The 27,169-nt window shown below is 43.7% G+C and overlaps 1 protein-coding gene and 1 non-coding gene across 2 annotated transcripts in view; both read left to right on the forward strand.

Annotated features, from left to right (window-relative positions):
- The first annotated feature begins 5,888 nt into the window (after positions 1 to 5,888).
- SNW1 (SNW domain containing 1) overlaps positions 5,889 to 27,169 on the forward strand; it is a 40,717-nt gene continuing 19,436 nt past the window's right edge. The window contains exons 1-3 of the mRNA XM_062181441.1: positions 5,889 to 5,961; positions 12,824 to 12,977; positions 17,356 to 17,517. Of these exons, the coding sequence (XP_062037425.1) occupies positions 5,948 to 5,961; positions 12,824 to 12,977; positions 17,356 to 17,517 (330 nt within the window). The 5' untranslated portion in view covers positions 5,889 to 5,947. The remainder of the gene's footprint in view (positions 5,962 to 12,823; positions 12,978 to 17,355; positions 17,518 to 27,169) is intronic.
- Positions 10,366 to 10,493, forward strand: LOC133751768 (small nucleolar RNA SNORA30/SNORA37 family). Its single transcript, XR_009864862.1, has one exon. It is a non-coding gene; the product is annotated as a small nucleolar RNA SNORA30/SNORA37 family (small nucleolar RNA).

Raw genomic sequence — 27,169 nt, forward strand, 5'->3', positions numbered from 1 at the left:
GGGACTCAAACTGGTGGAATGCTGGTGTCACCAGTGGTGGTGTACCCCAACAAGCCACAGTGCCAGCCCCCAAAATAAACTTATCTTTTAATTCCATTTCCTCGCAAACTTTTTAAATCATCTTCACCTATTAGACAGCTTTTGACTACTACCACTTAATATCCAAGACAAGCTACTTACAAAGGAGACTATCTCAGCTCATGGTTTTGAAGGGGGACCCACTGGTTAATCCATTAATTGTTAACATTAATCCATTAGCCATGAATGTAAGACTTTGGGAACCAAGCCTTTAACACGTAGGCTTTGGGGAATCACCCAAACCGTAAACACCTGGACGGAACTCCTCCTTTTTTAAAGATTTATTTATGTTAAAGTTTTTTTATTTATTGAAAGGCAGAGTTGCACAGAGAGAGAAGAGGCTGAGAGAGAGAGAGAGAGAATCTTCCATCTGCTGGTTCACTCCCCAGTTGGCTGCAATGGCCGGAGCTGTGCAGATCTGAAGCCAGGAGCTTCTTCCGGGTCTCCTAAGTGGGTGCAGGGGCCCAAGCACTTGGGCCATCTTCTACTGCTTTCCCAGGCCACAGCAGAGAGCTGGATCGGAAGAAGAGCAGCTGTGATTCGAACCAGTGTCCATATGGGATGCCAGCACTGCAGGCAGTGGCTTTACCCGCTACACCACAGCGTCGGGCCCCCTCCTGCCTCTCTAGAATGTGAACAAATCTCCCTGCTCCTCAGGAATGTTAAGTCAAACTTTATTGGATTCCCCATACATGAGCTACTGACCTCAACTACTGAACTTCAAAGTCCAGAGTTTGACCATCACCTGGAGAGCTTAGGCAGTAGCAGGGCTGTGCCCTGTCGCTGGCTTCTCCACATGGAAAGAGCTCAGGCTGCACAGGCCAAATACCAGTGCCACCTTCCAGCATGGAGGGACCTCACGTGTCCACAGCGGAGGTCAAGCCAGCCGCCTGCGGCTGCTCATAGAAAGGTACGCTTCAAACTTTAATTACACTCTGCTTTCCACAAAGGTCTGCTTCCACGCTAAATGAGCAATTGGACTTGAATAATTTTGGAACTCATTCAGTGTGTGGTTAATGTGCCTCGCTTATGGAGTGTATTCCCTGGGAGGTGTGCTCACATTATTCTCCTCCTCTTTAGGCACTGTGAACCTAAGAAAAGTTCAGTGAACTGTGTGATTTGTGAAATCATACTTTGATCAACTCCTTATATACACCATATGCAATAGAATGTTATTTGGAACATACCCCAGAAATAAAATCGACTTCAATTGCTTCACTTAGAGATGCAAAATGGGGAGCTCAAGAAGCTTAATAAACTGTGTTCAAGTCAATTAAATTAAAGCCAGAAAATCATAATTATTTTTTGAGTGCTCACTCTATCTTGGACGTTGTTCTAAAGCACCATACATGATTAACTCAACTAATCCAACAAATTTATGAGAATAGGTTAAATGTTTTCTCACTTAAAAAAAAGAATTTTATTTATTTTACTTATTTGAGAGACAGTGAAAATGACAGAAAACACCTCATCTGCTGGTTTACTCCTCAAATGCCCAAAACAGCCAGGGCTGGGCCAGGCTGAAGTCAAGAACCAGGAACTCCACCTGGGTCTCCCAATGGGTGGCAGGAACCCGAGTGCTTGGGCCATCACCTGCTGCCTCCTAGGTGTATTAGCAGGGATCTGGTACAAGAAGCACAGAGCAGCCAGGACTTCAGCCAGGCACTCCAATGTGGAATGCAGGTGTTCCCAGTGGTAGCCTAACCCACTGTGTCACAATACCCAGCAACACCTTGACTGCTAGGCCAAACACCTACCTCAGCCCCCTGCCTCCCATTTCTGGGTTGTTTTTCTTGCCAGTGAGAAAACTGATACAGATTATGGGACTTGCCCAGGATCTACAACTTGTCAATGAGGGAGCCAAGATGGGAACCCAGGAAAGCTGACTTCAGAATCTGTCTAACTGCTCCACCCTACCACCCCATGTTCTGTTACCTGTGGCTACGCAGTTACAGCTAGTTGGAAATCAAGTTAGGCCCCAGGTTCTCTGAGAACCAACTCCAGCTGCTCTCTGGATAGCCAATACAGAGTGAATTGATTGCTTCTTGCAACCTGGGCCTGCATGAGCCTATTTTGAGCAGGCAAGCACAATTACCTGTGATAATGAGGGCTGGATGGGCAAGAAAGATCCAGCTGAACACCAAGCCCCTCTCCATCACAAAACCAAACAAAGCAGGGGCCCTGGGGTATAATATTATAGCACTTTGGCAGCAGATGTGTTTCCTTAATTATACTGTGCTAAGATTGCATTTTAGTCACATTTCTCTATACCCCCAAGAACAGCAAGGGACCACGACTGATGGGAACGCCTTGCACAGTCACCTCTCTGGAAAACGAGCATGGATTGGGAGAACTCTTCTCCCCTGCTTTCTTTCAGTCCTATACCCAAGATCTTGGTCCACAGATCGCTGATTTCCCATGTTAATTACTTTACCCTTGTCCTCAGTGGCCTGCCTTGTCTCATTGCCATAGAAACCCACTCCTCCTTAAGAATCCTTTTTCCTGCCTGTTTCTTAAGTCCTTGTTCAGTTTCAAATCAGCTGCTAAATTAAATCCCAGCTCCTTGATCTTGGCTTCCAGGACCTCCTCTAATCTGTTCCTCTTTTATTCTCTGTTTAGCAATAATAAATTCTGGGAGCAGAGGTTACAGCAGATCATTGCCAACCCAAATATGAACTGTAAGAAGTAATACATTTATGTAAAACTTAGTTGAGTAAAAACACAAAACACACCCACCTCTATCACTTACACCTCCCAGTCACTAGTTTTATAGTATATATGGAACATGAATGGTATTTTAGGTTTAATGAAACTGGGGCCAAAAAAATATTGTTCATGGTAGTAACACTGCTTATGGGTGGTGAAGCTGCAGCTTAAATTCATACCACAGCTTAGTTCCACCTTAACAGAAGGGAACGTTAGCCTGAGTGAATCCATTTTGATCAGTTGGGACTGTTGTGTTTTTCTTTAAGATTTATTTACTTATTGGGCTGGCGCTGTGGCTCACTTGGCTAATCCTCTGCCTGTGGCGCCGGAATCCCATGTGGGCCCCGGGGTTCTAGTCCCGGTTGCTCCTCTTCCAGTCCAGCTCTCTGCTGTGGCCCGGGAAGGCAGTGGAGGATGGCCCAAGTACTTGGGCACCTGTACCCTCATGGGAGACCAGGAAGAAGCACATGGCTCCTGGCTTTGGATCAGCATAGCTCCAGCCGTAGAGGCCATTTGGGGGGTGAACCAACGAAAGGAAGACCTTTCTCTCTGTCTCTCCCTCTCACTGTCTGTAACTCTACCTGTCAAACAAATAAATAAAAAAAAATCTTTAAAAAAAGATTTATTTACTTATTTGAAAGCAGGGTTACAGAAAGATAGAAGGAGGACAGAAAGAGATCTCCCATTCACTGGTTTACTCCCCCAAATGGCTGCAACGGCCAGAGCTGGGCCAATCCAAAGCCAGGAGCCAGAAGCTTCTTTTGGGTTTCCCACGTGACTGCAGGGGCCCAAGGACTTGGGCCACCTTCTGCTGCTTTCCCAGGTACATTAGTAGGGAGCTGGATTGGAAGTAGAGCAGCTGAGTCTCGAACAGGTGCCCATATGAAATGCCAGTGCCACAGCGCCATCCCCTGTTGGGAATATTAAGTAAAATGTGTAGTAGGCTATTGCTTTGGATTTAGCTACTGTACTAGGTTCAAGAAACCAAAATAGAGTTACTCATACTGAAACTTCACATCACCACTCACTTATCTGAGAGATCAAAAGATAACAGTCAAATCCTCACACAGAGGGGCCAGCCCCATGGCGCAGTAGGTTAATCCTCCGCCTGCAACACCACCATCCCATATGGGTGCTGTTCTAGTCCTGGCTGCTCCTCTTCTGATCCAGCTCTCTGCTATAGCCTGGGAAAGCTGCGGAAGATGGTCCAAGTGCTTGGGCCCCTGCACCTGCGTGGGAGACCCAGAAGAAACTCCTGGCTCCTGGCTCCTGGATCGGCGCAGCTCCAGCCGTTGCGGCCATTTGGGGAGTGAACCAGCAGATGGAAGACCTTTCTCTCTGTCTCTCCCTTTCGCTGTCTGTAACTCTGTCTCTCAAATAAATAAATAAATAAAATCTTTTTTAAAAAAATCCTCACACAGCTTTAGCCAGCAGAAGGAAGCACAGGGACGTCCCTCTGTTTAACTTTCACAAGGAGAGTAACTATGATGCAACCAATGCACTTTTTGTTCCCCGTTTCTGCTTTCTTCAGCCCCTTTTTTTTGTCTAGAAAGCCAGCTTCTTCTGAACTTCTCATCAGAACACTCATTTTACTTTCTGGAATGAAGTGTTGCCAGATTTTAGAATCAAAATTAAAAGCTGGAGCTGGCGCTGTGGCATAGTGGGTAAAACCGCCACCTGCAGTGCCGGCATTCCATATAGTCTCCAGTTCGAGTCCTGGCTGCTCCACTTCCAATCCAGCCCTCTGCTATGGCCTGAGAAAGCGGTAGAAAATGGCCCAAGTCCTTGGGCCCCTGCATCTGCATGGAAGACTGGGAAGGAGATCCTGGTTCCTGGCTTTGGATCTGCGCAGCTGCAGCCATTGCGGCCAACTGGGGAGTGAACCAGTGGATGGAAGACCTCTCTTTCTCTGCCTCTTCCTCTCTGTAACTCTGCCTTTGAAATAAATAAAACCTTAAAATAAAAACCTAAAAGCCAATCAAAACTAAAAGCTAATTAAATATTTTTTGAAAAAATAATTTATTTTTTATTTGAAAGGCAGAATTACAGAGAGAGATGGAGAGACAGAGAGGGAGGTCTTCCACCTGCTGGTTTACTCCCCAAATGGCCTTAACAGCTGGGGCTGGGCCGATCCAAAGCCAGGAGCTTCTTCTAGGTCTCCCACGTAGGTGCAGGGACCCAAGCGCTTGGGCCAAACTCCGCTGCTTTCCCAGGTGCATTAGCAGGGAGCTGGATTGGAAATGGAGCAGCTGCGACTTGAAAAGGCATTGCCTGCACTGCAGGTGGCAGCTTAACCCATTATGCCACAGTGCTGAACCCTGCTTAGATCTTCAAACTAAATCTGTCACAGCTTTGACTTTTGACAGGTCTTTGTTCAGAAGCTCAGTCCAAATCAATGGCCTCCTATAAATCTTACTGAATATATTAAATCATATATATATAATGTATGTAGGTATATACATATATATTTATACACATAAGGAATGTTCTGAAAGTGACTTGCTAAAGAACACAAAAATACAGTGGGTCTTCAAGAAGTTTATGGAAAATGTGTATTATTATTAAAAACTATGTCTAAATTTCAATTTTTTTTTTTTTGGTTCATAAAATAACCATATTTTAATTCTCTTTTTTTCTACCAACGGTTTGAACTTTCCCAGTTAAATCCCCAGGAGTGTTTGGGGGAGAAAGGGTACTGTTTCAAGAACAGTTTTCTGATTGTGAATGTTCTCAGAGCGTCCAAGAACGCTCCGGTCTCACGATTTCCTACCGTTTCAGAAACCTCATCGTCCTCCACTCAACTTACTTCGGGCAGCCTCTTATACTTAGACACCCCTTCTAGGTGAATGGGTCTGAGCAGGGGAATAAAATAAAGGCGTTTAAAATGCCTCTCCCCCCACCTTCGCTATTTAGCCAAGGAAATGTCCTGTCATGTGACAGTAAATGAGTAATCAAGTTAGCCATTTACTCTTCAGGGGCCGTCCTGTAAAACCCCACGGGTCAGAAGAAACCCGAATTGTGCTCACGTTTAAACAACTACAAGTCCCAGAAGGCCTTTCGGCGGCGGCGCCTGCGCATCGCGGGTTCTGCCCTTTTCGCTCCTGGTTGCCGGGAAAGACCCGCCCCGCGGCGCTGTAGCTCGCGTTAGAAGAAGCGGAAGAAGATGGCGCTCACCAGGTGGGTTGTTGATTTGGGTCCTTGATACGGAAGGGTCTGGTAGTACCCCTCTTTTTCATGTCTCTGCCCCGTCGTCTCCAGCCAGGGATCTGGCCTAGGGCACAGGAAGAAGAGAGCCGAGACCATGGCGAGGGCCTCCCGCCGGCCGCCGCGGCGGCTAGGCCTCCCCGACGCTGGAGTCTTTCCTGAGCGGCCTTGGGTTGAATTCGGCCCCTGGGCAAGGCCGAAACCCTCGGCGGGACCGCAGAAGCTGGAGAGCCGCACGTGTTTTCCGCTGAAGCCCCTGGCGGGTGTGTGGAACGCGCGCCCTTGGTCGGCGGCTCCGCGGGACGCGAGGGCACCGTGGGGAGCGGGTTTGCCTACGCGGGCGGGGGTCAGCGCGGGGACGCGGCTGCGCGACGCTCCGGCCGTTGTTCGCTCCTGGCCCTCTCCTTTTCTCTGTCCACCCTGTCGCCCCGAACAAGGCTTCCCGAAAAGGGGGATCCGGAACTGATCGGGGAGTCTTCAGTTAGCCACAGCGGGGGCCGCTGTGACCTCATAGGCGCCACCGCTCCGCACTTTTAACTTCAAACCTTAGAATTTCTTCGGTGAAATCGAACCACCTTGGAGCGCTGCTGTGCCCGGTTGCCTTGGTAACCAAAGGCCAAGCGCTCCCTTTAGGAGAAAAAGATGCTCTAAGCGGGAGAAGTTACATAATTCCCTATGCGGGACCTGGCTGCCCGGTCTAAGTAAGCAAACTTTCCACGCGAACTCATCTGGAAAAGTCTAGCGTGAAAAAATGGGCTGCAAAGGAAGCTGTCATTTTAGGGCGTGAGCTTGAGCTCCCTGAACACGCTTCGTTCTCCTCAGGTGTCTTGAGCCAGGCCGATGACACTCTGAATCAAAAAATAAAAAATAAAAAAAATTTACGCGACCATTCTTTTGGGAATGACTTTCGAGTGCCTTGCTGTATTCGGGCGTTACGTATCCAGGAGATCTGACTTTAGCTGCAACGCAGATGGGGCACAAGGCATACAAATATCAAAGTGCTCATTTATATAGATGATAGTCTTAATGCAAGAAGCAATTAGATGAAGAGAACTGAGTGGATCGAAGAGTTTCCTTTAGAAACTGTTACAGGTAGGTGCAAGGCATTGTGACATAGACAGGTAGGGTTGAGAGAAAAAGTTGGAATTTGAAGTGGATATACAGGGAAAATACCAGAGATATTGAGGGTCTTGTGTGCTTAAAATCGCAATGGCAGAATGCGGTCTTTAAGTGGCCAGTCTTAGCAACTACGTTGCTTTTCAGACGCTGTTTGTATACTTTTAATGTCCTCTATAATGAATCGGTAAACGTTTCCCTGAGTTTTGTGAGCTGGCCTAGCCAATTGAACTCAAGGAGAGAGTTGTGGGAACCCAGTTTATACCTCATGGGTGAGGAGTGTACCCCTGAGCGCACTTGAAATTGGTATCTGAAGTGTGGTAGTCTTGCAAGACAGCCCTCAGGATCTGTCAGAATTGAATTGAATTGGACATTACCTGAATGTCTGGCAACTCCCCACGCATCTGGTGCCAGAGGTGTTGGGTGTGTTGTATTGATTGATGAGTGAGAAACTTTTTCCTATACTTTTGCATTCCTGTCTGTGCAGAGCTTGCATTCTGGTTATATGAGTGAAACAAATCAATGATGCCATTTCAGGTACCAGGTACTAGGAAGACAGTAAAGGGTTGGAGGGTGACTCCAAGTTTGGAATCAAGTGGCTTTTTGGACAAGGTGGTCACAACTTTAGGAAGGTGTAATTAGTTGAGCAAAGAGATGCATGCTAAATGCAGGCTGCTAAAAGGTTGGGGAAGTTTGCTGTAAAGGAAAATTGCTTTTAGTAAGTAAATAGACTATGTCATGGTAGAAGGAATAGCAAATATAAAGCTCCTAGAATGTCTTTTTAGGGAAAGATGACACGACTGTAGGGACATCAGGATGACGAATGCGAAATATCAAGTGAGCTGTTTTCTATTTTGCAAACATTTAAGGAGCCCCTGTTAGCTAGACAGTTCCTGAGGGGTTGGGATGAAAGAAGTGAAATCCACGGGCCCTGCCTCAAAGTTGGTGATGGTGCCGTGAGAGGATAGATAACTGACTGGATGATTGCACTACAGTAAGGTGAATATTTTTCGTGATGGTACACAGAAAGTCTTTTTTTTTTTTTTTTTTTTTTTTTTGCCAGGCAGAGTTATACAGTGAGAGAGAGAGACAGAGAGAAAGGTCTTCCTTCCGTTGGTTCAACACCCAAATGGCTGCTACTGCCGGCGTGCTGTGCCAGTCCAAAGCCAGGAGCCGGGTGCTTCTCCTGTTCTCCCATGCGGGTGCAGGGCCCAAGCACTTGGGCCATCCTCGACTGCCTTCCCGAGCCATAGCAGAGAGCTGGCCTGGAAGAGGAGCAATGGGGACAGAATCTGGCGCCCCAACTGGGACTAGAACCCGGTGTGCCGGCGCCGCAGGCAGAGGATTAGCCTAGTGAGCTGTGGTGCCGGCACACAGAAAGTCTTATGGGAACAGAGGTAGAGATAGCCAACCCAGACTGAGGAAATCATGGAACAGACAGGAGGCCAGCTGGTTCAGGAATTTTTTCATTTAATACTTATAAGGTTGATAACTTTCATGATCTGTCTTTACAGATGAGAGAACAGATTTAGAAAGGTAACTTACCCAGATTAGTAAGTGGCATAGGTAAGGATTTGAACATTGAGCTCATAGCCATCACACCTGATCCCCCAGACTGCATTAGAACCTCTGATGTGTGCTGTCTCAGTACTGTCTTCTTCCCTCATCACTTAATATATCAATTATGGATTTTTGATTATATGATTGTCTTTCTCCGCTGAAAGACTATAAGCTGTTTATGCTCTCATTGCCTGCATAGCATAGTGCCTACACCCCAGTGATCAATACATTTTTTTTTTTTTTTTTTTTTTTTGGACAGGCAGAGTGGATAGTGAGAGAGAGAGACAGAGAGAAAGGTCTTCCATTTGCCGTTGGTTCACCCTCCAATGGCCGCTGTGGCCAGCACATCACGCTGATCCAAAGCCAGGAGCCAGGTGCTTCTCCTGGTCTCCCATGCGGGTGCAGGGCCCAAGCACTTGGGCCATCCTCCACTGCCTTCCCGGGCCATAGCAGAGAGTTGGCTTGGAAGAGGGGCAACCGGGATAGAATCCGGCACCCCAACCAGGACTAGAACCCGGTGTGCTGGCACCGCAAGGCAGAGGATTATCCTGTTAAAATAAATATTTTTTTAAAGATTTATTTATTTATTTATTTGAAAGAATTACAGAGAGAGAGGTCTTCCATCCGCTGGTTCACTCCCCCGTTTGCTGAAATGGCTGGATCTGTGCTGATTCAAAGCCAGGAACTTCTTCCGGGAATCCCACGTGGGTGCAGGGGCCCAAGGGCTTGGGCCATCTTCCACTGCCTTCCCAGGCCATAGCAGAGAGCTGGATCGGAAGTGGAGCAGCCAGGACTTGAACCCGTGCCCATGTGGGATGCTGGCACTGTAGGTGGCAGCCTTATCTGCTACACCACAGCGCTGGCCCTCAATAAATATTTTTTTAAAATTTATTTATTCATTTGAAAGGCAGAGTGACAGTGATCTTCCAACTACTGATACAGTCCTCAAATGGTCCCAACAGCAGTTCAGGGCCAGACCAAAGCCAGGAGGCAAGAACTCCATTCTAGTCTCCCACATGGGTGGTGGCAGTCTAAGCATTTGGGCCATTTTCCACTGCTTTCCCAGGAGCATCAGCAGGAAATTGGATCAGAAACCCAGTAGTGGGCCGGCACTGTGGCTCACTTGGTTAATCCTCCACCTGCGGCACTGGCATCCCATATGGGCACTGGGTTCTAGTCCTGGTTGCTCCTCTTCCAGTCCAGCTCTCTGCTGTGGCCCGGGAAAGTAGTGGAGGATGGCCCAAGTCCTTGGGTCCTGCACCCGCGTGGGAGACCAAGAGGAAGCACCTGGCTCCTGGATTCAGATCGGCACAGCGCTGGCTGTAACGGCCATTTGGGGAGTGAACCAATGGAAGGAAGACCTTTCTCTCTGTCTCTCTCACTGTCTATAACTCTACCTGTCAAATAAATTAAAAAAAAAAAAAGTAGCTTTGTATCCAGCCAGTACTTCAATATGGATCACTAGTCCAGTATGAAATGCCATCATTGTAAAGTGGGGTTTAACCTGCTGCTCTGGCTGGCCCCAGTAAATATTTTTGAATATATATGAAGAAGTGCTACTAAACAAGTATGCTTTCTAGCCAAAAATCAGAAAGGAACCTGAATTATTTTTCCCATTAAATCTATTATTCATCTACTTGAATGCTTTGTTGGTACTTTGGGGTATCACTATAATACAATATTTAAAAGTTGGTAAGAATACCAGCACTTTCACAGGTCCTCCCCTGGGAAGTGGGGCCAGGATTTCGTAGCTGGTGCTGAAAGAAAACCTTTAATTGCATCTTTGCCCTGGAATTTACCAGTGGCAGTTGACACTCAATGGAACAGCATCATTCTAGGATCTTACTCAACATTTTTTCTCCTGTTGCTCTAACTTGAGACCCTCTCCCTTCATTTGCCATACAGAATAAAACACATTTTTTAAAAGTTGGTAAGAATGATATAATAGAAAGGTTACTCTGATTCTTACACCTCTTCAGTTTTAAATTCCATTGTAAACTAGATACCTTGAGGAAAAGGCACTTAGATATGCAACTTGTGTTTCTTGTATTCGCCTCTTTGTTACCTTCCATTTTAATCCTTGTTCTTTTGTATCCACACTAAAATTGTCAAGGCACTAGTTAGAAATAATTATAAGAAGGTTACTTAGATGCCATGTATTGGACAGTTGTCAGCTGGGTAATTAAAAGTGTTTACCTGCTTGTTGTTAGAAATGTGGAGGCAGGAGCTGTGGTACAGTGAGTTAAGCAGCTTTCTGTAGTGCTAGCATCCCATATGGGTGCCGGTTCAAGTCCTGGCTACTTCACTTCGGATCTTGCTCCCTGCAGTACACCTGGGAACACAATGGAAGAAGGTCCAAGTCCTTGGGCCCCTGCACCCATGTAGGAGACCTGGAAGAAACTCTTCGCTCTTGACTCCTGGCTTTGAATTGGCCCAGCCCCAGCTGTTGTGGCCATTTGGGGAATGAACCAGTGGATTAAAGATATTTCTCTCTGTCTCTCCTCTCTCTGTAACTCTGCCTTTTTTTCTTTCTCTCTCTTCTTCTCCCTCTCCCTTTCCCTCTCCCTCCCTCCCTCCCTCCTTCCTTCCCTCTTCCTCTCTCTCTCTCTTTCTTTCTTTCAGAAAGCTTTTATTTAATGAATACAAATTTCATAGGAATAGCTTTAGGAATGTAGTGGTTCTTCCCCCCATACCCACCCTCCTACCCCCATGCCTGTCTCACCTCCACGCTCTCCCATCCCATTCTTCATTAAGATTCATTTTTAATTTTTTAAAAAGGTTTATTTATGGCCGGCGCCACAGCTCAATAGGCTAATCCTCCGCCTTGCGGCACCGGCACACTGGGTTCTAGTCCCGGTCGGGGCACCGATCCTGTTCCGGTTGCCCCTCTTCCAGGCCAGCTCTCTGCTGTGGCCAGGGAGTGCAGTGGAGGATGGCCCAAGTGCTTGGGCCCTGCACCCCATGGGAGACCAGGAGAAGCACCTGGTTCCTGCCATCGGATCAGCGCGGTGCGCCGGCCGCAGCTCGCCAGCCGCGTCGGCCATTGGAGGGTGAACCAATGGCAAAAGGAAGACCTTTCTCTCTGTCTCTCTCTCACTGTCCACTCTGCCTGTCAAAAAAAAAAAAGAAAAAAGAAAAAAAAAAGGTTTATTTATTTATTTGAAAGTCAGAGTTACACAGAGAAGGAGAGGCAGAGAGAAAGAGGTCTTCCATCCATTGGTTCACTCCCTAATTGACCACAATGGCCGGAGCTGGGCCAATCCAAAGCCAGGAGCCAGAAGCTTCTTTTGGGTTTCCCACGTGACTGCAGGGGCCCAAGGACTTGGGCCACCTTCTGCTGCTTTCCCAGGTACATTAGTAGGGAGCTGGATCGGAAGTGGAGCAGCCAGGACTCGAACTGGTGTGCATATAGGATGCTGGCACTGCAGGTGGCAGCTTTACCCAATATACCACAGTGCTGGCCCCAAGATTAGTTTTTAATTAACTTTATATACATATGACCAACTCTATACTAAGTAAAGATTTCAACAATTTGCAGCTGTACACACACACACACAAAGTATAAAATATTGTTTGAGAACAAGTTTTATAGTTAATTCTCATTATACAACTCATTAAGGACAGAGGGCTACATGGGGAGTAAAATCACAGTGACTCCTATTGTTGATTTAACAATTATCACTTGTCAGTGATCACCCGAGGCTCTTGACATGAGCTGCCAAGACTATGGAAGCCTTTTGAGTCCACAAACTCCATCAGTATTTAGACAGGGCCATATGCAAAGTGGAAATTCTCTCTTCCCTTCAGAGAAAAATGCATCCTTCTTTGATGACCCTTTCTTTCGACTCTGCCTTTCAAATAAAATAAATAAAAATCCTTTAAAAAATGTGGAAGCATAAGTTTAATAGTTTAAGTGAGATACCTGTTAATTTTTATTCTGAATTCCGTTTGCCTTTGTCCAAATCAAATGTGTGTCTCTGAGTACTTCTTTCTATATACAGTAAAATGAGTGGTATTTAATACAGCAGGAAGTCATTGAGAAGCCTGTGCTTTTGCTTAAAGGAAAAAGCATTATAGGAGAAATCATCTCTGATGGACAAGTTGCAATAATCAAATTAAATGTAAGTTTTTAAAATTATTCTATTTTCTTTGCTTATAGCTTTTTACCTGCACCTACTCAGCTCTCTCAGGACCAGCTTGAGGCTGAGGAAAAGGCAAGATCCCAGAGATCGCGGCAGACCTCGCTGGTCTCATCTCGAAGGGAGCCCCCCCCATACGGGTACCGGAAAGGCTGGATACCTCGGCTGTTAGAGGTAAATATGGATGCTTAGTTTGGACTCGTTAAACTGTGCTGAAATTTGTCATAGCACACTTGTTAAATACCTTTAAACCTCACACCTCTGATTAGGAACGTCATGAGCTCTTGAGATGCGTGCTTTACTCTGAAAATTTATCTTTTTCTTGTTTGGTATCACTGTTCTTTGTCTTTTCCTAAGTCCTAAGTATAAATTACAGCATGTGGAAGATAATGGGAAAGTAAGAGATGAAAATAAAGAATGATGGAAGTGAATTTCCCACCATCCAGATCATGCCCCATAATCCTGAGGAGCTGCCGTCCACCAGGGAAAACTGCAGTAGCACTTCCTCTGCTGATTTCTTTCTCTTCATCCTTTTGAGGTTGTTAATACATTCCTGCTACACAAGATTATATACGGTTTTAGGAAGTAAAAGAAACAAAACTTGATGATTGATCTGGGGGAGAGGGAAGAATGTGGAGTGACCTTTATATCTCTAGCTTGTTTCAAGGAGCGGACTTCCTTGCCAGTACTTAGTCTCCTATTACTCACGATCCCATACGTCAGTTCAATATGTATTCTTTTCCCTGATTTCAGAGTAGCCTTCCCATAGGGGACCCTCTTTCCTGTCTAGTGAGGAAAGCAAACTTTTGAGACTTACATTGCTCCAGTTTTGCGAGTTCAGCTGTAGTTGTCTCCCATATTTGTCTTTCCCCTGCCTACCAGACTCCACAGAGCCTAGAAGATGACTACCAGCTAGTTCATATCTTGTCCTGAAATAAGTCCCTGTCTTTCTTCCCTTGGCTGCTCTGGTCTTTATGAGTTCTGTTGTGTGAAGGCAGTCTCAGTACAGTTTTAAGAGGTTTGTGTTGTTGCTTTTGTTCTCTCTGATAATATAAGTTTCAAGAAGCAGGGTGTGGTAAAAGGTCATCATCAAAGAGGCTGTCATGCCCTCTTTCCCGGGGCAGAAAGGTAGTGGTCCGTATTACCTAGTAGAGAGGTTGAGTGTTACTCTGAGAAATCATAGATATTCTCTGACCCCTCAGTAGATTACAAAATGAGAGTGGCACACATCATTTTAAAATATTTTACATCTTTTTACATCTTTGCATTTCAGGATTATGTTTGGTTGCCAATAGCTTTTTTAAAATCTTAATTTATTATAAAGATTTCATATATCCAGATAGAACCAAACAGTTTATTAGAAAATCAAACCAAAATGGACAGCTAACCTGGAAATGCCATGGGTGCCTCTTGAGAGGAGTGAATGTTCTATGGGAGAAGGCATTTTGTTCTAGTTTTCAAAGTAAGAGCTGTGATTTTTCTGGCAAGCTAAATGACCACATAATGCTGCATCTACAGTTCTGAAGAGCTTATTATAGTTGAACTCTAGCAAATCTGAGCCTGTGTCAGATTGATGCTGTGGGTACAGAAGGCACTTTTCTTAGGAATGCTTTAACTATTCCTGCCTAATTTACAAAGAAATCTCTGTCTTAGCTTTATTCTGCTGGATTTCAAAAATTTCACACCTCTCTTTAGCAAGTAGGCATATTGTACCTAAAAACTCATATCCTAGTTTTAATGGAATACTGCTTGTAGAAGTGGATATTTTCACGATTTTTTTTTTTTTCATCAAATCCCTAAATGATTAATTTAAAATTTTTCCTATCACTTCATGGTGCTATAGGTTGGATATCCCTTTCCTGAAATGCTTGGTACCAGAAGTGTTTCAGATTTTGGAAGATTTGTGTAGATTTTTTTTTTTTATCAGTCAGGTATCCCTAATCCAAAAATCTGAAATCCAAACTCTAGAACTTTTTTGAGGGTCATGTTGCTGCTGAGAAAGCTTTGGATTTTGGATTTTCAGATTTGGGATGTTCAACCTGTACTGATTTGGCTTTTTTGAGCCAAAAGAAAAGCATATCAAAGTAGTTAAAAATAGGAAGTTTTGGGGCAAATTGTTGTGATATAATGGGTTAAGCCCTTTTTAAAAAAAAAAAAAAAAGATTTATTTATTTATTTGTAAGTCAGAGTTACACAGAGAGAGAAGGAGAGGCAGAGACAGAGATGGCTTCCATCCATGGGAAACTCCCCATTTGGCTGCAACAGCCGGAGCTGCGCCATTCCGGAGCCAGGAGTCTCTTCCGGGTCTCCCACACTGGTGCAGGGGCCCGAGGACTTGGGCCATCTTCTGCTGCTTTCCCAGGCCATAGCAGAGAGCTGGATCAGAAGTGGAGCAGCCGGGACTCGAACCGGTGCCCATATGGGATGCTGGCACTGCAGGTGGTGGCTTTACCCGCTACACCACCGCGCCAGCCCCAGGGGTTAAGCCCTTTCTTAGGATGCCTGTATTCCATGTTCAGAGTGCCTGGTTCAAGTCCCAGCCACTCTATACTTCCTATCTGGCTCCCTGCTAATGCACCTGGAAGGCAGCAGATGATGGCCCAAGTACTTGGGTTTTTGCTACCTGTGTGGGAGACTTGGCTCGTGGTTTCATCCTGGCCTAGCCCTGATTGTTGTAGGCATTTGGACTAGCTGATAGTAGATTGATGTCTCTCTCTCTTTCTCTTTCTCTCTCCCTTTCAAATAAATACATTTTTGAAAAAACAAAGGTTTTTTGGAGTTAGAATATTGGGTTTAGGGGCAGGCATTGTGGCACAGTGGTCAAGATGCCCACATCCTCTATCACAGTGCTTGGGTTCAAGTCCCAGTTCTTCCAATCCAGGTTCCTGCCAGTATGCATCTTGGAGGCAACAGGTCATGGCTTGCATACTTGGGTCCTCTGCTACCCATATGGGAGACTCAGATATAGTTCAGCCTAGCCCAGCCCTGGATATTGTGGGCATTTGAGGAGTGAACCGTGGATGCAAGATTGCTTACTCATTCTATCTCTCTGTTTTTCTCTGTCTCTCATTCTTTATTTCTTTCTTTTTTTTTTAAGATCCACAGGGGTTTTTTGTTTGTTTTAAATATTTTTTTTATTTATTTGAGAGGTAGAGTTACAGACAGAGGAAGAGACAAAGATCTTCCGTCTGCTGGTTCACTTCCCAAATAGCCGCGACATCCGGAGCTGCACCTTTCCAAAGCCAGGAGCCAGGAGCTTCTTCTGGTCTCGGTCTCTCACATGGGGGCAGGGGCCCAGGCACTTGGGCCATCTTCTACTGCTTTCTCAGGATATAAGCAGAGAGCTGGATTGGAAGAAGAGTAGTAAGGACTAGTAGTCAGGCGCCCATATAGGATGCTGGTATAGCAGGCAGAGACTTAGCGAACTGTGCCACGGTGCCACGTCTCTTACTCTTTCAAATAAATAAAGGAAATTAAAAGATCTAGGTTAAAGTTCTGCATGTACTAGCTGTGAAATCTTGGAGAAATCACGTATTCTGAACCTGAATTTTTTGTTTGAAAATATGGAGATGTTGAAGAATTACGAGGATTAAATGATGTAATATAAATGTGAGCGTCATTTTGTAAATTATAGTATACTAAGGTGTTTTATTTAAAAATTACACTAGATGTTCCTATGTTTATTTGATGATCTACCTTTGTTTAATGTTAAAATTTATCATCAGACTTTATTTAGCATGTTTTATTTAGATCTCTTTCCTAAGTAATTTTATGTGGTCATTACAATCATAATAATGGTAGAAATGTGGTAACTCACTTCTAGGTCCTTCCTATGGTATTTGCTTCTGATGTAACTGTGAATAAATGATATTATAAACTCTAATTCCAAGAAAAAGTTATTTGCATTTCTGCCCTAAGTATAGCTTCACCTGTTCCTTTGTGTGTTATGTATATCTACCTACATGCACATATGCTAAAACTAAACTTCTTTGCTTTGTCCTAAACGTGTTTGCATAGCGCCTTTCTGTCACATATGTAAATCCCTACTCCTGGCCGTGGCCCTTCCTGATCTGCTGTTTGTCTACCCACGCAACCTGTGTGTTAGCTCTTCTGTCCTCAGTAAGCTCCTGGTTCCGCTGGACTCTGGTTGCCTAGAACATGCCACATTTGACCTGCAGCAGGACATGAATCGTTGCTATGGGCTCTGCCTAGAAAATGCTTCATCAGACTTCCCTTGACCACTCTCTCATTCACAGTTTAGCGCTCATTTTGCATCTTCACAAAGGCCAGCTCAACCACCCTATCCAAAGTACCCTCTCTTCTGTTACCTTCATGGTACTAATCACAAACCAAAGAGCTTGGTTTTTATATCTTTGCCCATAAAATGTAAACTCCACAAGATCAGGGACCTCTGCTTTGTTTTCTACAGTATCTCTAATGCCTGCTAAGGACTCAGTAATCCATTTGTTGAATAAATAAATATATAAGTGTTTTGACTCTTGAATTGCTAATAATATTATTTCTTTTCCCTTTTTTCCCCCTAAATATACAGGATTTTGGAGATGGAGGTGCTTTTCCAGAGATCCACGTGGCTCAGTATCCACTGGATATGGGACGCAAGAAAAAAATGTCAAATGCACTGGCCATTCAGGTAGATCCTGAAGGAAAAATTAAATATGACGCAATTGCTCGACAAGGACAGTCAAAAGACAAGGTAATCTCTAATTGATTTTTTTTCATTGATAATTATTTTGTGAGGAACTTTTTTTGTTGTTTCATTTTGTGAAAATGATAAATCTTGCATTTAGTTTATGTTAAAAGTAGCATGTGGGTCCAGCATTGTGGCACAGGGGGTTAAGCCACTGTTTACAGTGCTGGCATTCCTTATCAGAGTGCTGCTGTGAGTCTTGGCTGCTCTGCTTCCCATCCAACTCCCTGCTGATATGCCTGGGAAAGTAGCAGAAGGTGGTCTAAGTACTTGGGTCCCTGCCACTTACTCAGGAGACCCGGATAGAGTTGTAGGCTCTTGGCTTCAGCCTGGCCCAGTCCTAGCCATTGTAGTTACTTGGGGACTGAACCAGCAGATGGAAAATCTTTCTCTCACTCTCTGTCACTCTGCCTTTCAAATTATGTTGAAAGAGTGACAGGGAAGGAGGGAGGGGGACAGAGAGATAGAGAGATCTTCCATCTGCTAGATCACTCCCCAGATGGCCGCAATAGTAGCACAGGACCAGGCCAAAGCAAGTAGCCAGGAGCTCCATCTGAGTCCCACATGTGGGTGACAGAAACCCAAACACTTGAGCCATATGTTGCTGCTTTCCTAGACTATTAGCAGGAGCTGGATTGGAAGTTGAGCAGCTAGGACATACATGGAATGTGGCGGTGGCTTTACCCGCAGTAATGCCTGCCCCAATAATTTTTTTTTAAAAGTAGCATGAAGTATACTTAATTCCAATATCTGACCAAGATATTTTCCTTTGAAATCCCCTACAAATTGGTGATGGCATGAGTATACTCTGATTTTTACTTGTTTTACATATTAAAAACAATTATTTTTTATTACTAACATCATACAAGGGCTAGCAAGGGGTGGTCCTTTAGCGTAGAAGTTAAGATGCCCATGTCCACATTGGCATACCCAACTCCAGTTCTTGACCCCAGCTTCTAGCTAATATGCACCCTGGGAGGCAACCACAGTGGCTCAAGTAGTTCCTGCTATCCATATAGGAGACCTGAATTGAGTTCCCCAGCTCTGGCATCCTGCCCACATCAGTCTAGCCAGCCCTGCCAGCCCGTCTTTGCAGGTATTGGGGAATGAGCCATTGGATGGAAGTTCATGTACTCTGACTCTCTCAAATAAACTCTGTCTCTCTCAAATAAGTTTTAGGAAATGATAAAATAAAAATTCTTATTTTTTCTATTTATTTGAAAGGCAGAGAAACAGAGAGAGAGAGAAATATTCCATCCACTGGTTCACCCCCCAGATGGCTGCAACGGCTGGGGCTGGGCCAGGCTGAAGCCAGGAGCCAGGAACTTCTTTCAGATTTCCTTTGGGGTGCAGGGGCCCAAGCACTTGAGCCATCTTCCAGGTGCATTAGCAGGGAGCTGGATCAGAAGTCGAGCAGCTGGGACTCAAACCTACATCTGTAGGATGCTGGCACTGCAGGTGTAGGTTTAACCTTTTATGCCATAACACCAGCCCCAGCAAATTTTTTTTTTAATCTATAATCCTAGGGCCCTAACAAAATAAAAATTTTTAATTTTATCAGTAGTCTACTAATTTCTTTCATATACTTACAGAGTACTTCCATACTTATTTTAATAGTTAATTTTAATATAATAAATTACATAGACTTCTTTTGCCCTAGATTAAATACAAAACTAGCATTTGCCATCCAGATTTAGAGTGGCCCTTGCTTACAAAGTAATAAAAACACCAGAAATAAAATTTACTTAAAATAATCTTCATCACAGAGAAGCTACGCTCAGAGCCAAGGAACTATTTTTAAGAAGACCTACTTTTATTTCCTTGTAAATAAATACTCAAGACAGAAGTAGAAGATTGCTTTAGAATTGATGATGTTGGGAAAAATACTTGACAGCCTTCAGTTCCTCTCCCTTGCTTCTCCCACACTTTTTCAGTTTACCCCCTAAGATACCTGACAGCTCATTCTTTGCTGCCTGCCTCATGGCCACTGAACTTTTAGGGAAAACAGTTATGCAGGTTTGTGTCCTATTTCAGCTAGGTTCCCTTGTCATGCCCTCCAAGCTTTAACTCCTGTTCTTCTTCCTATTTCATTGTAAGCAAGTGACTCCCCCAGCTATTTTGAGTGTAAAGACTATTGAAAGAAAATGACCAACTTTCTTTATGCTTTCCTTGTCTTTATGCCTTGACTTTCTTTTGTTGTTGTAAGAAATCCCCTCTATCCAAGCCTCATCTTGCCTTGTGTTTTCTGGTATATTCTGGATTCCAGTCCCTCCCCTTTTTGTCTGTAATCTTACCTGTTCTCAGTTATCTTTCACCGCTCTTCTCATGGCTCCTTCTTGTTAACATTTGAATTTACTGCGGTTTTTTTTTTTTTTTCCTTCCTATCTTTCGAAACAAGAACTTTTACCTGACTATCTACCCTCAAAGCTCCCTGTAGCTACCATGTAATTTCCACCTAATTTTCTTCACTTTGCTTCCAGGTTCCTACAAAAGTTATTTTTTTGTATGTGTTTGTTTTGTCCTCTCTACTTCACTTCCATTTCACTCTGGTTGACTGCACTATGGCCTCACCTTAACCAGTTTGCAGATAATGCTCTCTGGGAAAGGTCTCTAACACTGTTCTCAGCACAGCCTCTGAGTAATGTGATTTTTTCCCTATGGCTCCAGTTGTTGCTCATAGGCATGTGACTGTTAAGTCTATCCCAGCTTTCTCTGCTAGGTTCTAGATCCTAATATTCCGTCTACATGGGCAGGGCTATCTATATTTTCCTAAGGCACTAGTTAACTGCAAACCTAAATGAATAATTTGCCACTTAATACCTGTGGTATTCTCTTAACAACTCAGTGAGTGGCAGCAGTATCTTCCTAACTGCTCATCCCAAAAGCCTGGGAGTCTTTTTTTCTTATTATTCATTTTTTTTTTTTTTTTTTTTTTTTTTACTGTTTATTATTTTCATCTGCTTGAAAGACAGAGAGAGAGAGAGAGCGCCCAAGAGCAAGCACCTGCAGTGGCCAAGGCTAGGCCAGGTCAAAGCCAGGTGCCAGAAACTCCATCTGGGTTTCCCAAGTAGGTGGCCAGGCCCAAGCACTTGAGCCGTTACCTGCTGCTTTCCAAGATGCACAGTAGCAGAAAACTGGAGTGGAAGCTGAGTAGCCTGGGGCTCGAAGAGGCACTCTGATAAGTGACAGCCATGATGCCCTTCCCTGATTTTTTTTAATTACACAAGTAATACAGTCTCATAAAAAGTACCAATGAAATGTAAGTATACAAGGGTACTTCAAAAAGTTCTTGGAAAATGGAATTAAAAGATAAAGTCCAGGACAGTGTTGTAGGTCAGTGTGTTAAGCAGCTGCTTGCAACGCTGGCATCATGGGAATGCCAGTTTGAGGTTTAGGTGCTCGGCTTCCTGTGGAGCTCCCTGCTGATGTACCTGTGAAGGCAGTGGAAGATGGCCCAGGTCCTTGGTTCCTGCCATCCATTTGGGAGACCAGAATAGAATTCTAGGCTCCTGACTACGGCCTGGTCCAGCAGTGCCTGTTACAGCCATTTATGGAGTGAAACAGCACCGGAAGATGGAAGATAGCTCTTCTGTTTTTCTCTCCACCCTCTCTGTCACTTTGCCTTTCGAGTAAAGGGGGAAAAAAAGTTTATTTTGGTGCAAAAATTCTTTAAATGTACACGTAGTTTTATTATGCACATTTTCTGTGAACTTTTTAAAGACCCCTTTTAAGTCTTACCTGCTTTCCTCCTATTTTACTTCTTAGTGGTAACTACTGTTACTTAAAGATTTATTTTCACATGAATGAAATTTTAATACAACTGTTAAACCTTGCTTTCTTTTTTACTTAATAAGTTTGAAAAATTTTGCTGACATGTATAGGTGTACTTTTTTTTTTTTTTGACAGAGTGGACAGTGAGAGAGAGAGACAGAGAGAAAGGTTTTCCTTTGCCATTGGTTCATCCTCCAGTGGCCGCTGCAGGCAGCGCGCTGTGGCCGGCGCACCACGCTAATCCGAAGGCAGGAGCCAGGTGCTTCTCCTGGTCTCCCATGGGGTGCAGGGCCCAAGCACTTGAGCCATCCTCCTCTGCACTCCCGGGCCATAGCAGAGAGCTGGCTTAGGAAGAGGGGCAACCGGGACAGAAGCCGGCACCCCGACCAGGACTAGAACTCCGTGTGCCGGCGCCGCTAGGCGGAGGATTAGCCTGTTGAGCCACGGCGCCGGCCTGTACTTTATTCTTTAAAAAAAGATTTATTTATTTTGAAAGAGTTACAGAGAGGGAGAGATAGAAGAGAGGAATCTTCCATCCTCTGTTCACTCCCCAAGTGGCTGCAATGTCCAGGGCTGTACCAAACTGAAGCTGGGAGCCAAGAGCTTCATTCAGGTCTCCCGTGTGGGTGGTGGAAGTCCAAGCACTTGGGCCATCCTCCACTGCTTTTCCCGGGTCGTTAGCCAGGGAGCTGGATCAAAAGTGGAGCAACCTGGCCGGCGCCGCGGCTCACTTGGCTAATCCTCCGCCTTGCGGCGCCGGCGCACCGGGTTCTAGTCCCGGTCGGGGCGCTGGATTCTGTGCCAGTTGCCCCTCTTCCAGGCCAGCTCTCTGCTATGGCCCGGGAAGGCAGTGGAGGATGGCCCAAGTGCTTGGGCCCTGCACCCCATGGGAGACCAGGAGAAGCACCTGGCTCCTGCCTTCGGATCAGCGCAGTGTGCTGTCAAAAATAAATAAATAAATAAAAATTAAAAAGAAAAAATTTAAAAAAAAAAAAAAAGTGGAGCAACCAGAACATGAACCAGTGCCCATATGTGATGGCAGCATTGCAGGCAATGGCTTTACCCACTACGCAATAACACCAGCCTCAGGTGTACTTTATTTTCTAAAAGACATTTATTTTCATCTTCTTGAAAGAGCGACAGAGATCTTCCATCTACTGGTTCACTCCCTAAATGCCTATTACAGCTAGAACTGGGTCAGGCCAAAGCCAGGAGCCCAGAACTCCATCCAGCTCTCCCCCGTGAGTGACAGGGACACTATTGAGCCATTATCTGCTTCCTCTCAGGATGTGTTATTGGGAAGCTAGATCAGAAACAGTGTTGGGACTCTGACAGTCCAGTATGGGCTGCTGGCATTCCACATGGCACCTGAATCAGCTCTGTCACAATGCCTGCCCCTACTCATTTTTTTTTTAATGTATAGAATTTTGTGGTTTGATTATAGCCAAATTTGTTTAAGCACTAGTGATTTCTATTTTGTTAGTTTTGCAAACACTACTTTACTCAAGATCTATATATCTTTTTCCATGTAGTGTTTGTGTAAAATAAATTCCTAGATGTGGACTTACAGGTTTAGCGGTCAGTATAGTTCTTTTGTTTTTCTCAGACCCTCCATCTGTTCAGAAACCATGGTTTATTCCATGTTGGTTCACTCCCCAAAGGGCTGCAACAGCCAGGGTTGGGCCAGGCTGAAACCAGGAGTCAGGAACTCCATTATGATTTTCCACATGGGTGGCAAGGGCCCAAGTCCTTGAGCAGTCTTGTGCTGCTTTCCCAGGTGTATTAGCAGGAAGCTGGGTGGGAAGCATAGCATCCAGGACTTGATCTGGCAAAATGGTGGCTTAACCAACTTGTGCCATGACGCCAGCCCAAACATTTTTTCTTATCCTGTGAGCTTCCCTTTTAAATTCACCTGTGCTTGGAGAGCCCTGTCTCTATCTTTAAGCAAATGCTTTTGCTTTCAAATCTCAACTCAGGTTTCAGTATTTCAGGATGTTCTTTGTGGTTTTCATGGCTAAATTGGGTGTCCCTCTTACTTACATAGCATACATAGATACTTACATAGCAGTCATCACTTTTTATTTTAATTGTTCACTTAGGATCTGTGTGACTTGCTCTTCGAAGGCAAGGATTAGAGCGTTTTTTTTAAAGATTTATTTATTTATTTGAAACTCAGAGTTCCAGGGAAGCAGAGGCAGGGAGAGAAAGGTCGGTCTTCCATCCTCTGGTTCACTCCTCAAATGGCCGCAGCGGCTGGAGCTGGACCTATGTGAAGTCAGGAGCCAGGAACTTCCTCTGGGTCTCCCACCCTGGTGCAGGGGCCCACAGACTTGGGCCATCTTCTTTCTACTGCTTTCCCAGGCCATAGCAGAGAGTTGGATCAGAAGTGGAGCAGACTTGAATCAGCGCCCATATGGGATGCTGGCACTGCAGGCAGCGGCTTTGCTTGTTATGCCACAGCACCAGCCCCTAGAGCTTTATATTTTGATTTTCAGCAGCTAATTTAGTAGCCTGAAAACTTAGATACGGGTGTTTACCAATGTTTGTTGGGTAAATGATAGCCATTTTCATGGTTTAACAGAAAATCATTTCTCCTGAATCCAGTCGAGAAGCAGGGTCCACTCCTGTAACAGGGAAGTTAGGTTCCTATACATGCAGGACATACACTGAAAATTAACTCTGAGGCACGGAGGCCTCTGGTTGATTCCAGCTGCCTTTGTTTTCGTATATCTCTACCTCTGCGGTGGTCACTCGTCTTATTGGTATTTGCTACCTCTCCAATCCCATTTATTATGGAAAAAGCAACAAGCAGGGCAATAATTTGGCATTAGCAAGTTGTGTTATTTTGAATGAAATACAGCTTTAGACCATTTTGGATTTTATTTCAAGAATTTTATCTGATAAGGAATATGTAAGAGGTTTTATTTCCCCCTTAACAACTAGGTGTGTTGATTATTTTGTATTGAAAATAGACAACTGTTAAAACTGAAATGTTTATTTTTTTAATGTTAGTATTTTGGCCAAATAAGGGCTAAAAGCAGTGTTCCTTTATAGAGTAAAATTCTTATATGTTATAAGGCAAACATTAGAAGTGACCCAAAACTGTTAGTTTATAGAAGTACCATTCTCAGATTCATGTGTTTTTTGTTTTTTGTCTGTTTTGTTTTTGCTTGTAGATGGCTTAACTCATGAAGTTTTGAAATGCATCTAATTATTCATTAACTGAATAGCCATTGTATGCCATTGGCTTGTGGGGGATGGGGAACACTTATTGATTGCTCAGGGCATTGTAGTTTTAACATTCCTGGTGCTACCTGTTGAGAACCAGCAGTGCCCTCACTCTAGTCTTTTTTTTCTTAGCTGAAATGCTTCACACATTCACAGAGGCCCTAGGAGGAGAGTTAGAGGTAGTAGCAATGCCCTATTTGAAAACCACTGATTTTCCTACTTTAGAAAAAAAAGGAGATTGATATGCTAAATGGACTTAAATAATTCAGGAGACTGATATGCAGAGTTTGGGTTTTTTAAATTTGCACATAGTATAAAGATTTCTTATTTATTTCACAAAGATCTGGGATTATACAGAAACTAGGGAGTTTGGAAGAACCAGTAGATGGAAGATCTGTCTCTCTTCCCGCTTTCCCTCTCTCTCTCTCTTTCAAATAAATAGATCTGTTTTGTTTTTTTTTTTTCCCCCCAAAGGGACTATTAGTAATATCAAATTGGGAAGAAGATAGTGTCTTGGAGTATATTTTCTTTCTTTTTTTTTTTTTGGAATATAATTTGATAGAACTAAATGCCCCCCAAACACACTTACAGCTTGAGTGGTAAATCTTGAAATAAAGGCCATTGTATATGCATTTTTCTTCTGAGATAGTTATAATATTTAAAATGTTACATGTGTGATATTACCTGAAAAAATGCCTTCCACTGCTGTGCTCCTAAAAACAACCCTAAGTTACACTGCTTCCATCATAGATGTTATCTTACTACTTTGTTTATCTGATGCTTTCACAAACATGCTAAGCCTAAAGATAGTATTTTCCTTCTATCTCACCCGGATATTATGTTAAGATATTTTTTTAGTCTGTACAGTTTCTTACCAGTTTACAGTAGTAAGAAAAGGTTTTGCGGATGAGTTACTGGTTTATCTTGTTCACAGAGCTCATTTGTGCTCCTGATACCTTCATGGGTATATTGAATTTTCACATAACCTCCCCAGCCCCATTGCCTCCTGGGATATATTGCACATTTGGTTCCCAGGCTATAAAAACTTGGGGTTTTATAGTTAATCACCATGGAGGAGTCTTGCTCTTGAGATGCCCTTCACTCAGCCTTATGAGATGCTAGAATCTTATTGATGCTCATTTAAAGGGTTATTAACTTTGGAATATCTAAATAAGAAGCGGCAAAGGGCTCTGGTGTGCTAAATTCGAATTGAGACTTTATATTGAACACACGTGACTGCCAGGGGGCCGTTTGCTTAGAATCTCTTCTTGTAATGATTGCTCTGTAAAAGTGATTCAGTCTTCATAGTCTTGGCATTATTTTCTACAGCGTTGTTACACATTTCAATTTGTGGTGGTATAGATTTTTCTATTCTCAGAGGAAATTTTTAAGGTCAATTAGTAGCTGTGTGATCTTAATGTACTGCACCTCACGCTTCTCACTAGAGTCAGATGTGGATCCTTTCCAAAATGAATACTCGTGGAGGATGGTGACACTAGTAGTACATGTTGTGCTGAATCATGTGAACTTCCTTACCTGGTCCCTGGTAGCATTTCTGAGAAAAACAATCTGAAATTTCAACTGATAAACAGAAGGTAGTAATTTTTTTTCTGGGAAGTCAATAGCTTATATAGAAAGTTCTGAACAGCTTTAGCAGGTAATAGGGAATCTATAAAATTCAATGACTCATTCATTTGTACAAAACATATTGACTTAATACTTCCTGTGGACCAGACATTTGTTATGGGGACTGAAGACAGTTTAGTGAATCTTCTTATCAGAAATGTGAATTTAACATGATTCTTAAAATTTATAGAAGGCATTGGACCTTCCGGTAATTGTTTTATTAAGTTCTTATCTAAGGGTTGAAACGGTTTGCTAAGTATTCATGTAATATTGCTATTGTCAGCAAGCGATCTAGGACTTGCTCCCTCATTTCTCTATTCTAAGCCCCACTTGAGCTCCTCCTTCTCTTTCCTTCTGCCCCCACAAGTAAAAAAAAAAAAAAAAAAAAAAAAAGATTAAATTAGTTAAGACATTTTTAAGCCAGAAAAATGGGGCTCGCAGTAAATGCTTGCTGAATATTAGCTGTTGTTATTATGCTTACTTTAATACAGGATATAGATAGTAAACAAGTAAATAGATAAATTTATATTATGAACAGAGCTTTGAAAACTTAGTAAACGGTGCTGTTTAGATTGGGTGGAGAAAGACTGCCATTTTCACAAGAATAGTTAGAGGTGGCCTCACCAGTGCAAGACCTTTGATCCAAGAGACACAGGGTTAGAGAGCTCACTTGAAAACCTGGAAACAACACTCTGTGAAGGCCAAGAGTTGGGGGAAAAGTTTGTTATGTTCAACAAACACAAGAGCTGGTAGGACCGAGACATGAGTGTCACTTATAAGGGGAGATTCAAGCTGTAGGTACAACCTGGTGAGGTCACGTAAACCATAAAGAGGTTTTTGCTATGGAGTAGAAAATTAGGAATAACGTGTGTTTCCTTTAACTGTTTTAGGCAGTAATACACAGTTATTAATATAAGACTTTGGCTTGCAGTAGTAAACAATTTATAGAAAAAGTTTTTTTAGGATCTCAAGTGTGAAGGAATTTGGTTTTCTTTCATATTCATAAATTGTTCTTTCTGTGTCTGTCAAAGAA

Source organism: Lepus europaeus, chromosome 22 (genome assembly GCF_033115175.1).
Source record: "Lepus europaeus isolate LE1 chromosome 22, mLepTim1.pri, whole genome shotgun sequence".
NCBI classification, from domain to species: Eukaryota; Metazoa; Chordata; class Mammalia; order Lagomorpha; family Leporidae; genus Lepus; species Lepus europaeus.